Below are 13,265 nucleotides of genomic sequence, written 5' to 3' on the forward strand. Positions count from 1 at the left end.
TTTTTTTTGGTTTTTCTCCGGTACCAGGAACCGAACTCACGACCTTGCGCTTGCCAGGCAGGCGCTTTTGCCACTGAGCTAAATCCCCAGCCCCCACACCGTTCGATTCTACCTCTTGTCCCCGTCTCCTAGTCACTGAGTCACTCAGCATCCACTTCAGTTTTCCTTTCCCTCCTAAGGCCTACATCAGAGAGCAACATCACCGCATGCCGGGCCCTCTCATCTCCAGTGACCTTCTCTGCTCTATGACTACACTTAGAAACGCTCCAACTCTAAAAATATAAATTCTACTCTCTGATCCCCAATTTTTCCATTTAAACTATGTGGAACACCTTGGGACAATCCGTCCACAAAGCCCTTTATTTCTTCTCCACCTGAGGTAGCTACTGAATGTCCACGTGCCAGACACCGAACTATGTATTAGCCCCTGACTGGCTCCACTTCCTGGCCAGCTCAGACTCCGTGGTTCATCACGTCAAGTGCTCACTTCCTAGCACCCACTGACCTCACCTGGCAAAACCCCAATACTATGCAATTTCAATTACAATTCTTTGCTGTCCTAGTAGCTAGCATATGGAATGCTGTTGGAAAAGATCACAAGTCTCACAGATTGCTGTCACTGCAAATTCAAGGTCAAAAACTTCAACCCTCCCAGCAAGTTGCTTTCCTCCTCAGCATTCGCTTCCATCCTCCACAGCGGCTACTTCAAAAAGTCCCCATTTTTACAACTACTTCCACCTTTAGTCACAATTTCACCTCCTCCTTCACATGGAAAATAGAAGCATTCACACCAGAATGTCCCCACTTTTTGTTACTAAACCTTTAAACTTGGCTCCATGTGAATGTCTTTTCCTCTTGTTATAATGTAAAATGATTCCCTATCCCATCCAGGGCTCTTTGACTCTTGTTCTAAATCCCCTGCTTAGATCACATTTCAAAGGTGCTTTAAGTTAAGTTGTTTCTGTTTTGCAACATTACTGCCCTCTCTATGCTTCTTCCTGTCAGCATCTAAATATGCTCAAATCTTAAATATATATGTATGAAATCCTAGAATACAGGCCCATGAGGATAGCATACAGCTGTCTTATACTTGTTGCTTTATCTTCTCAAAGCCTAGCACAGTATTTTGTAAATATTGGGTAACACAAGAAATGTTAAATGAATGAAAAACATCTGTACTTTCTGCATCTACTTTTTCATAAATACTACTTAGTGCACTGTAGTCTGACTTTGACCCCATCCTACCAGAGTGCTCCTGCGCAAGTTACAAATTCCTGCTTCATCATTACATCAAAGGACTTTGCTTGCTTTCTGGCAGCATTAACTTTTGACTATGACTCTCTTCCCTAGATTTTCCTACTTTTCTTGTACATGCAATTTTATACATACCTGGTTTATCCACTTAAGATCATGTGACAATTTTCCTGTGCTTTTATCCTTCAAAATTTGGACTTCAACAACTGCATTGTTTTGTTTTTTTTTTTTTTTTTTTTCAGAAGACTGTCCACTGAATTATTGACTCTCTTATTTTGGACATTTAGGTTGTGTTCGGTGATCTAATCAAAGCAGGCCTACCTCTCTCTTCCTGGATAACTACCCTAGGGACTTCCTTCCTCCATCGAACTCTGCTCTGGAATGAGACTCTCTCCTTAGCTCCCTTCTTCTTGCTACTCTCAAACAAGACTGCAAGGTTCCCTTTCATCTGAAGTTTTGACTGTTATAGGAAACATACTTTTCTTTTATAGCCAAGGAACCACAGGCAAGATATTCAGCTCATGCAGTACCGACTTTAAAGCTCTGCGCTAGACTTGACAATAAGGAAGCGACAGATAGAAACACTCTGTGCTTTGAATTTCATGGACTTAACAGTATATTCCAGAGAGAAAGATGAACGCTAGTTGTTCAATTAGTTATTCAATTAAACTGATAAATGTCATAAAAAACAAAATGGGACCTTCCTAATTGTATGTGTGGAAGAGGAGGTGACAGCTCTGTGTGATTCTATGTTTGAGAAAGCTTTTTTGAGGAACAGACATTTAACTGAAATCTACATATTATACAGCAGCTAGCTAGCTAAAGAGAGGAGACGTTTGGAAACGCTGCATATGCAGCGATGAGAAGCAGAATGGTGAATACAAAAAGCTGAAAAAGGCAGAATGGTGGAAGTATAAATACTGAAAGGAGGAGGCATGCATCAGTCATAGCTGTGCACAAGGGCAAGGACCACTTCATTTGGGCTGTATGGGCTATTTTAAAGAGGATTTTGAAAAGGGAGAATTACATTAAATTTTTTTAAGATCACTCCAGCTACAGTGTGGACAATAAACTGTAAGGAGATAAGAGCTGACAGAAGATCAATTAGAAGGCTACTAGAAAAGAGAGGACAGTGGCTTAGACTGGCAACAGTACAAAGCAATAACAGTCAATGGATGTGTGATATACAGGAGAATCTGGCTGATTCAACAGGGTTAAGGACGGGACAGTGGAAGACAGGAATGTCAGGATGACTCCCAAGTTGCACGTCTGTGTAACATGACAGACAGCAGTGCTTGTCATTGAAACAGGAAACACTGGACTGAAACGGGATCTTTCCTTTATTCAGGAAAGTGGTGAGTAGAAGCAGAAGCTATTTCTAAGTTCACGTTTGGAGATGTATTCTTATAGTTAGGAAATATTAATTAAAGGTCAAAAACACTATTGCAAAGGTTTGGCATTTAACAATAAAGGAGTTCTTAATACACTGACAGGTCCTGAACTCAAAGATGTAACTAAAGTTGCCTGGGGGAAAAAGTCTTGTATGAAAAAAGAGCATAGGACCACACCTCAAGGGACAGTTCTATAAAGAGGTCACATGGAGAAGATAAGCCGGCAAATAAACTCCAGCAAAAACAGCCAAAGAGTAAAGAGGAAAAACAGAAGACTACAGAATCACAGGCCCTTAGAGAAGACAGCTTTCAGAAAGTGATCAGCAGTGCCTGGTGCAACTTGAAAGGACAAATAGTCTGAGATGCACAGAGGTTATGGGGGGAAAGGAGGATATCAAATTTCTACCTTAGGTAGGAAAAAGCCCACAGTGAAAAGGGAAGAGAGAAGATGGCCACCAACACTGATACTTGAAGAAATTCTCAACTGCTGGTTTCAATTTTGTTCTATAAAACAGAGAGAAGGCTCAACAGTGAACGCAGGTGTTGAGATTTGTGATTTGAATATAGTCAAGAATCTAGAAGGCAGAAAAGACGCCTTTTAACCATGTGCTTTATTCCTCAGGGTGCGAGCTGAGGTGGTTGGGAGACTGGTAGAACGGAACCAGTCATGAGGAGACCATGGAATAGAAACAGTTTGCTAGAGCTGCAAACGCTGGAGGCAGTAAGAGTCTGGAAGTGGCAACAGGAGAAAGGAATGACCTCCAACTTTAAAAGATTGGGATTTGAGGAAATAAATAGCTACTATGAGACATAAGCCCACAAAAGAATCAGGTTTTAGTTTGGATAATAAGTATGAAAATTCAGAAACTATAAAAACACGGGGAAGTAAGGGAGGGAAACAGCAGGAGGCTAAGTCAGCTGAAAAGGACACAACTTTACAGAGATGTGACAGTAGAAGAGGGCATATGTGAGGAGGTGCTTACTGGTTGTCCTTTTTCTGAAAGGAGGGAGGAGCAAAGAAAACAAAGTAAGAAAGCTACAGAGTTACAGGGCAGAAGTGCAGGTCTACAATTCCTGCTCCCTCTTGAAGTGTAAACAGAAATGCATGCTTCTGTTAACAGCACTGTGATGTAAGGATTAAGTAACACCAAATCAGGCGTGGTTCAGGAATAGTCACTGTACTAGGGACCCACAAACTCCTGCCCACAATTATGCTGGGGCACAATTCTATTCATTCAGAGTAATAAAATCCTTGAAATAAGTAGGCTTCGCTCCGGAGTTATTCCTTCGATAGAGACTCTTAGGTAATAGAGACATTAATGTCAGTGTTCGAAACAAAGGAAGTTGTTGCTTTAAGATCATATTGAATACATCCAAAAAGTTTCTGGACATTTTCTCTATGTAAAAACTTGGCTGGCTTTTTCATAGCGAAATATTAAAATGATATTTCATGTTTTATGGTCTAGCTGGCAAACAGATCTGCCCAATACCTACATCATAGTATCACAGAACTTTTAATTCAGAGGAGACTTCAGGGCAGAGACCATCAACCTGTGGACTTCAGAACTTCAAGAAGTTGTGAAATTCATGTAAGAGATCTGCAAATCCATTGTTCGGGGGCTGAATAATGTCCTATGCCTACACAGTTTGAATGTGGAAATACATGCAAGTATTTTCACGATTAATTTTAAAAGGATGGTAAAACAGAAGTTATCAATCCAGAAAGTTTGGAAATGCTGTTCTGTGAACTGCTGTGTTCCACTTAGCACTGTACACGTTACTACGACTGGCCAGCTGCGACCAGAACAGGAAGTCTTACTCACAAACGGCTTGAGCACTTTCTGAAACAGTAATCACTCTGTGAGGAAAGTCATTCCATTTTTAGGCAGCTCTCATTCTGACATGCTAAGATCATCCACTTTGCACACAATAGTATCAGAAATACATGAGAGAGTTAACACGTCCTGCCTAAGACTTTCTATCATACTTCACCCTTCAGTCAAGGAGGTAACTTGGTTGCTCAGTTCTACCCTCACCTCTTCCTGTCCCTTCCACATGCACTCACCTGCCAGTGTCCCTCTTAAAACTCTAAACATGACACAGCACACCAGATTTGATTTACTGAAGCAACACACAACTAAGACATCCCCTGAGCAAGATGCTATCGAAGTCTGGGCTTTTAAAGCTCTGCCGTCAGCTAAAACACTTAGGACCTAAGTTAGGTCCCTCCGTCGTATTTCAGTCCATACTTTTCTTTTACTGCCAATAATCTGTTAAATCCCACCTTGCCACTGACCATCACTCCAGTTTCTTAACAGTCTTGATGGTGCCATCTAACATCTTAGGCACCGTTCCTTGTGTTCTATCACTGGTAAATTTGATGACAGGACATTCTACAGAGGAGCTTATTCCTGTCACTGAAATAACTTTTTCTTGTTCAAATGACTAGTGACATTATATTAGAAAGAACATTAATTTTTATACTTAACATATCATTTATATAACTCAAGACATTTTACAGCAATAGTCATTCTCCTCTTACCTTGCAATAGCTCTGATGAAGTCTAATGAAACTGTGCACTTGTATTTTGGTCCATCAAGCTGATCATCATGGCCAACCAGGGTTAACAGCTGAAGGGTCACTAGAGAGGTAATCTAAAGAAATATTTGCAGGAAACCTGCTTTAATGAGATTACATGATGTCCTTCTGCTGAAACATTTTATAGTACCGTAGTACTGCTGATAAAGACATAATGAAATCCATGAAAAATATCTGGGAAGAAGGTGACTACTTTGAAATTTGTCTGCATAATTGTACATGTCTGAAACCCTCATGTAACGACTAGGAGAATCATAGTTTTAATGGTTGAGTCAAACCAGTGGCCCTTAACAATCCTAGAGATACTTTATTTCATTAACGACTGACACATGAGTGCTAAACCTTTGAAAAATACAAATAAAACATATTCTTTCTCTACATACGCATTTTCTAGAATTTCTGTCTAAACATCTGAGATTATCAAACCTATACTACCTTGAAAAAACAATTAAAATTTCAAGACTGGCATTTCTTAGAATTTAGTAGCTCGTTAGATGAGAGATACATGTATCCTTCCAACCTGGGCTTAGTCTTGCTTTAAAATGTATCACTGATCAGGTAGTCAGGAAAACACTAGAATGATTAATAATGGCAAAAGCAAAAGTGTATTTCAATAGGTCAACTAAAGTAAAAAAATAACTTCACATTCACATGCCCAACCAAAGTATTAAGCGCTCTGAAATCTAAGAAAGCTAATCCAAGAGCTTAACTCTTTGATCAGTCTACTGTCTTCTCCCAATTTATTTGTTTCTCTCCTGTAGGCCAGCAGGAAAAAGAGCCAGCAACAGCAAGAAGAAAAAATTGGACGGTTGATGTAATATCTAATCATACCCTAGGAATTAAAATGCTCACTTAATTTTGGGACTAATACTCTGCAGACGTAAGTGAATATTCTAGAAAGAATAAAAATAATAGCAGTAGTGATGTGCTTGGTTTTAAGTATTCTATACACATTTTCTCATTTATTATTCATGTTCCTATCAGGTGAACGTTATTACAATCATTTTACAGATGTGTCTTGAAGACGTTAAGTAACTTTCCCTGAATGCCACAGTGGTAGGTGGTACCGCAGGAACTGAAGCTTACGATCCATCCTCACCCTACTACTACGTTTTCAAGGACTCCACTACACTGTCCCTTATGACTTCAAAGGGAAAACTGTCAGTGTTCAGTCAGCTGTCTTTGTTAAGTTATTAACAAATTAAACGGTGAATGCATGGTAGACATCACAGTATTTTATAGAGAAAATACAATATTTAGGAAATATGAAGCATTTCAATTATAAAAATAATTTGTAGCAATACATCAAAACACAAAGCTTGGCATTCAAAATGCTGACTTTAATTTTTAATTCAATATCATCAATTAGGTTATGTCTCAAAACACTTTTCATAAGCGCTGTGTGTTGAAAAGAGTATGTATATTGGCAGCTGTTGCTTGCTCTGTTCCATATGTGTCTATTACATTAAGCTTGTTATTTGCTTTACTCAAATCTTTAAATATACCATTTAAAAAATCTATTTGATCTATCAAAACTGAAAGAAGTATTAAAATCTCCCATTAAGAGGTCTGTCTTTTTGGAAGTCTGTTAGTTTTTGCTTTGTATTTTTGAAGCTGTCATTAAATGTATAAAGATTTTAAATTACTAGGCTTTGCTAACAAATGAAACTTTTTCATTATGATATAATGATCCTTTTCTTTTCCAGTAATGTCTTTGCCTTGGTGTATTTTTTCTATTAATACAGCTATGTTGGCATTCTTTGACTTTACTATCAAGTTTTATTCTCTCTTTCCTTCCTTCTTTCCTTCCTTCCTTCCTTCCTTTCTTCCTCTGTCTACCCGCTGTTTTTGAAACCAGTTGCTCTATCACTGGGCTATATCCCCAGCCCTTATTTTTTATTTTGAGACAAGGCATGCTAAATTGTCTAGGCTGGTCTGGAACTTGTAACCCTCAAGCCTCTGCCTTTCTAGCAGCTAGGATTAAAGCATGCACCACTGTGCCTGGCAGTTTATATTTTCTTAACTTTAGACAGTTCTCATATAAACAACGTGTAGTGGTATTTAGTTTGTATAGCCATCTGACAATTTTATCTTTTAGTTGAACCATGTACTCCATTTGCTTTTATTGTATCTAATGATTTTATAAAATTTTATTTCTACTTTTATGTCAACCTTTCTGTGTCCTCATTTTTTGTTGGCTTTTGTTGTACTGCATTATATGTTTTCATTCCATAGTTTCACTTTGCTACTTTGGAAGTGGTCATATACTCCATTTAAATTCTAATTTCCATTTTTATTTTTATTTTTTAAATTTCCTACTTGTTCAGTTTAGCTAGTTTCTTGTTTTGTTTCAGGGGATCACAGAACATGGACTGAATACTAGCTATCTTTTGAAACTTGTTGATACAGAGGGGTTCTTTGGGTGGGAAGGATGCACACGACCCAGAGAGCACCGTGACAGTGAAGACAGGGAAGCCAGTGGTGGAGGCCACCAGTGCCCACTGTAGGGGTGGACACAGAACTTCTGATTCCAGAAAAAGAACACGGTTTAAGAGAAAAAACACACAAAGTGAAGATCTGTCTTCTGTCACTTACAAGCAACCTCAAAAAAGTCAATTTGAGTTTCAATTTTTAAAATCAAAAAATGAAAATAAGGATATATCAGCCATGCAGAGATGTTTTAAATATTAGAGAGAGGGGTAGAATTCAGATGTGTCATGTACATGTACCAACTCTCCACAATGAATGTAACCATGCACTACATACACGTACTAAAAATAAAAGTTGAAATACTTTTAGAATTTATAAATGACTTTAGTACAGTTATAGGATATAAAAATCAGCAAACAAAAACTGCTGCCTATTTATACATTTTCCATGAACTATCCAAAAGAGAAATTAAGAAAGCAATCTCATTTTAATATCAAAGATACTTTGGAATGAATTTAAGCAAGGAGGTTATACTCTGAAAACTACAAGACAAAGAAATTCAAGAAGACACAAATAATGAAAACATATGTGTTCATGGATGGAACAGATCATATTGTTACAATGTTAATACTACCAAAATGATCAATGCATTCAGTGCAATTTCCTAGCAAAATTCTATTATATTTTCACAGAAATAGAAAAAAAATCCTACAATTCATATCAAATCACAAAACTCTTCCCAACAACTAAAACAATCTTGAGAAAAAACAAAGATGAGGTACCACAACTACATTGCATTACAAAGCAATAGTAATCAAAATAGTATGGCACTGGCATAAAAACTCACATAGATCAATGGAACAAAACAAACAGTCCAGAAATAAACCCACCCATATACAAAGATGCCAAGAATACACCACGAACGAGTCTCATTAGTAAATGATATTGGGAAACTGGATTTCCATATACAAAACATGAAAATGGACCCTTATTTTATACCATACTTAGAAGTATTAACAAGAAAAAGATTAAAGATCCAGGTATGGTCATACATGCCTGCAATCCCAGAACTAGAGAGGCTGGAGGCAGAAGGAATGGAAGTCTGAGCCCAGCCTGAGCGTTTAGCAACTTAGTGAGAACCTATCTTAAAATTAACTAATTAAGTAAGTAAGTAAGTAGTATTTCAAAAGAGCTAAGGATGCAGCTCAGGGCAGAGGCCTTGGTTCAATCCCCAGGGCCACAGAAACAGATTAAAGACTTAGATGTAAGACACGAAGCCATTAAACTCATCGAAGAAAAGATAGGGGAAATACTATTTGACGCTACTCCTGAAAATGATTTTTCAGGTAAAATTCCCAAAGGACAAGCAACAAAAGCAAAAATAAACAAGGATGAGTCCATCAAACTCAACAACTTCTGCCCAGGGGACAACCAGTAAAATGACAAGGCAACCTACGGAATGTGAGAAAAAAAATCAGGTAGTTTATTTACTTTTTACATCAGGTAGTTTAAATAGGTAATAGTCATAAACAAATTTCCATTAGTAGTTAAAGGAGAACTAAGTACCTCAAATAAAAATCAAAGATTGACTGAAAAAAAATCCAACTGTTTAGAAGAAGCGTATGAAAAAGTCGAAAGGACTTTCAAGCAAATGCAGTTGACGTCTGTAAGGGTTTTATATCCACAGTCTCATCCAACCACTTATCAACAACATTTCTGCATCTTTATTGAACACGTGTAGACATTCTTCTTGTCATCATCCCTTCACAATGTAGTGTAACAATTGTCTAGACACATTTGCTATGTTAGGTATTACAGGTGATCTAGCGATGACTCAGAGTACACAGGAAGATATGCACAAGTTATACGCAAACATCACACAATTGTATGAGTCCGGGCATCAGTTCACTGTGGTACCCACAGGGCTCCTGGAATCAATGCCCTGCAGATACTAAGGAACAAATGTACTAACTAAAAAGAAAAATGAAGGGATGTTGCCACCAGTTAAAACACACACACACACTTAAAAAAGATTCACAGAAAGGGTTACTGAATAATGATAAAATGCAGAACCTTGGGACCTTTATTAAGGAGGAGACATAGAACAGGATGGGCAGCCATGGGATAAAGGGCTCTTTGGAAAGGAAGTGCTGCTGAAGGCCAAGATAAGGCACACTTTATATTATTCCCAGTTTAGAGACAGGTAGAATTCCATGGAGAGCATAGGTCTTAATGAACCAGAAGATTTACAGAAAAGGGTTAAGATAATCTTCTACAGCAAACTATATTAAATTCAACCCTTTCTATTTTTCCATAAAGGATTAACTTGGAAAAACAGGTTACAATAGTCTCTGGAAAATCATACACTAACTATTATTATTAAAGGTAAATCTCCTTGGTACTTGTTTTTTTAAAATAGAAGAAAAATTAATTACCTTTTACTTTACCACTGGCATTTCCTTAAAACTTCTACTTTTCTGTATTCTAATACATATATATATACTTTAAATTGTACAGTAAATTATTCTTCTATAACTTTCATAGAGAAATACAAAATCTCTCTTAACTAGTTAAATTTGAATTTCAAACAAATTTTCAGGCTGTCTTAATTTATTAGTTTCACAAGTATCCAAAGGTAAACATTGGAACAAATAGTTTCCTAAAGTCACTTTCAGTTCTACCAGAAATCCCTTAATAAAGTAATCATGTACACTGTGCAAAAGACACATATCAAGATGCACCAGTCCAAAATTACTTTTAAAATATTAATAAAATGACTGTCCAATTTTGGGGGGAGGTAGGATATAGGAAAAATACACACAAAAAAAAAAATCCAAACCTAAATCTACAGGAAGTAATGAAATTAAGATATGATTTCATATTAAAAAATCTCTCATTCCTTGACCGGATTGTATGAAAATTACAATACAAAGAAACTCAGTACAAATACATAGTTGAGGAGAATATTATATAAAGTAGTATACAAATGAACTACCGACCTAAAAGGACTTCTCCAGATTATTAAAATATTGCTAGAGCAAAACTAGAATAAGTACAGAGATATATGGTCAACTCTCTGATCTCCCACATACGCATTTATAACACTAAATGAAAATATTTGAAAAAATACATATGAAACCTTTGGAAAATTATTTCTATATATGCTTAAATCCAAGAATACCCACCTTTCTCTTCATTACTCAATCTTTAAGTTATCTATTTTTGTTTTATTTCTAATTGCATATCCTTGAAATTCATGAGAGCTTATTTTACATACCATGGATTCAAAGATGAACAGGATTATAGAAAATATTTATTTACTTCCTTGCTCAACTTTACAGTATGATAAACCCACATCTCTAGGCCAGACTGACCCAAGCAGTTTGAGAAGATGGTCAGCATGGATGCGACAGAGGTCTCTGGACAGGGAAAGTGCTCCATCTCAGTTTAGCGTGTACAGATCAGCATGCACAAACGCAGAGGTGGAACTAGTCTTTGTCATCCATGTGCTGAGGGGTCAGTGACAGATCTGTCACTCCAAGAAAACACACAGAAGAATCATTCCTATTGTTAGGTTCTCAAGTACAGGAAATGATTTATAGTTTCTAATTTTGGCAAAGAATAAGTTAGAATACTTGTTAGCCAATAAATTAATGTCTTAGAAGGATTTAATCTTTGTCAGGGAAAAGCTCTCTAAATAATAATAGTAAAATATACTATGTCAAATATTATTTAATCTTTTTAGCACTGTATAATTTATAGAAGGCTTCTTATTCAAGTGAGCTTTGAATTACCCTGGAATGTATCTGATAATCATTACTAACAAAGAGCCCACATAGAGGATTAGAAGAAAAAAAAGATGAATACAGGAGAACTTCCCGTCTAGACAGGATGGCACAGGTTCATGTTTATTGTTCTTCCCTGCTAAGCACAACTACAAACCCCAGAAATAACATAAGAGGCAACAAAAAGAAAGCAGAAAGGTAGAGGTAGGATGGGGGCCGCTAAGGAACCGCAGGTCTGGAGGAGCAACCTCGAGGCAGGGAGTCCTCCAACTCCACAGCCACCAGCAGAAAGGGAGCCCCGCACAGGGCCTCCATCCGGGGCCTAGCAATGCCGGAAGGCTGCCCAGGTAGGCTCATTCCTCTCCGGACTGAGGAGCACACTGCCAAAAAGAGCTGGCAAACTATCACTCAAAACTGAAGTAAAAATGAAGACATTCTTAAGTAAGGCAAATCTTACAGCTAGGTCCCCAGCAGACCTAACTTGAAAGAATGGCTAAAGGAAGTTCTTCAAACAAACAAACAAACAATGATAAAAAAAGGAATCCTGAAAATCAAAAAGGAAAAAAGAAGAGCACACACACTATATATACAATATATACATAAAATACATGTATTTATAAATTATATAAATAAATGCAATAAAATAATAAAATATCTCCTTATGAGTTTCTAGTATTTGATTAAGTTATAACACAATCTAATACTCAAGATAAGCATACTTGAAAAGAGAAAAAGGATCTAAACCCAAGTACTTTCTACACTTTACCCACAGTGGCAAACCACTGATTTCACTTATGAAACTAACCATTAAATACTATGTTACCCCAAAATTTTACTCTTGAGACATTTATCCCAGAGAATTGTAGGTTCACTCAAAAAACAGTACATGAATATTTATAGTAGCTTTATTTGTAATCACCAAAAAGAAAAAAAATTGGAAAGAATTCAGATGTCCTTCAATGAATATGAATGTTTAAGCAAACCCTGGTGTATCTACCCCATGGAATATTACTCAGTAATGAAAAAACAGGCTATTGTTACATGCAAAAATCGGACTGGACCACAGAGGAATTAATTATGTCAAAGCAAAAAACATCCACTATCAAATGCTGCATACTATATGATTCTGCTTAAAGTGACAAAATTATACAGCTAGAGATTGGTAACTGCTAGCAATTGTGAAGGGGAAGGGAAGTAAAGAGTACAAGTATAAATGGGCCATAGGAAGGATGCCTGTGACGATGGAACTGGTCTGTATGGCCTTGTACATGCTAAGCATACACTCTGCCACTGAGCTGCATGTGTTCAATTAAAAATCTCCCTTTTATATATCATTAGCATTAAACGGAATATCATTAACATGTAATTTTTCCTAACCTCTGGTATATTTTCTGTCTTTTCCTCGGTTAGTGAAATAACAAATTTTTTTAAACAAGTTCTTGCTTATATGATAATATAGTTTGCCTTTTAATTGTTGATATTACTGGTAATTACTCTTCTCGTCTCAAAGCAGTGCTAGGGACTGAACACTGGACCCGGAGCAGCCTGATCTGGTACTCACACACAGACATACCCATAACCCAGGGCACAATATCACAAAGAGAAAGCCAGAAGTGGTAGAGATAACCATCCCAGCCAATCTGACCTCAACACAAAAAACACATTATCATGAAAAACCAAGGCAATAATTTGCCTCCAAAAATTTCTAACTCCCCAAAAGCTGATTCCATAGACACTGAAGTGGATGAAATAAAATCCTAACAGTTAAAATGATTGATGAGATCAAAGAAGAGACAAATAAGAGCT

General features: G+C 37.1%; 1 protein-coding gene across 3 annotated transcripts in view; it reads right to left on the minus strand.

Moving 5' to 3' along the window:
* The window catches only part of Orc5 (origin recognition complex, subunit 5), a 55,173-nt gene that overhangs the window by 3,606 nt on the left and 38,302 nt on the right, over positions 1-13,265 (minus strand). For all 3 annotated transcript variants that reach the window (XM_005377237.2, XM_013510656.1, XM_013510657.1), the window contains one exon: positions 5,188-5,300. In XM_005377237.2, coding sequence (XP_005377294.1) covers positions 5,188-5,300 — 113 coding nt within the window. The remainder of the gene's footprint in view (positions 1-5,187; positions 5,301-13,265) is intronic.

Source organism: Chinchilla lanigera, unplaced genomic scaffold, assembly GCF_000276665.1.
Source record: "Chinchilla lanigera isolate Chin_1 unplaced genomic scaffold, ChiLan1.0 scaffold00009, whole genome shotgun sequence".
NCBI classification, from domain to species: Eukaryota; Metazoa; Chordata; class Mammalia; order Rodentia; family Chinchillidae; genus Chinchilla; species Chinchilla lanigera.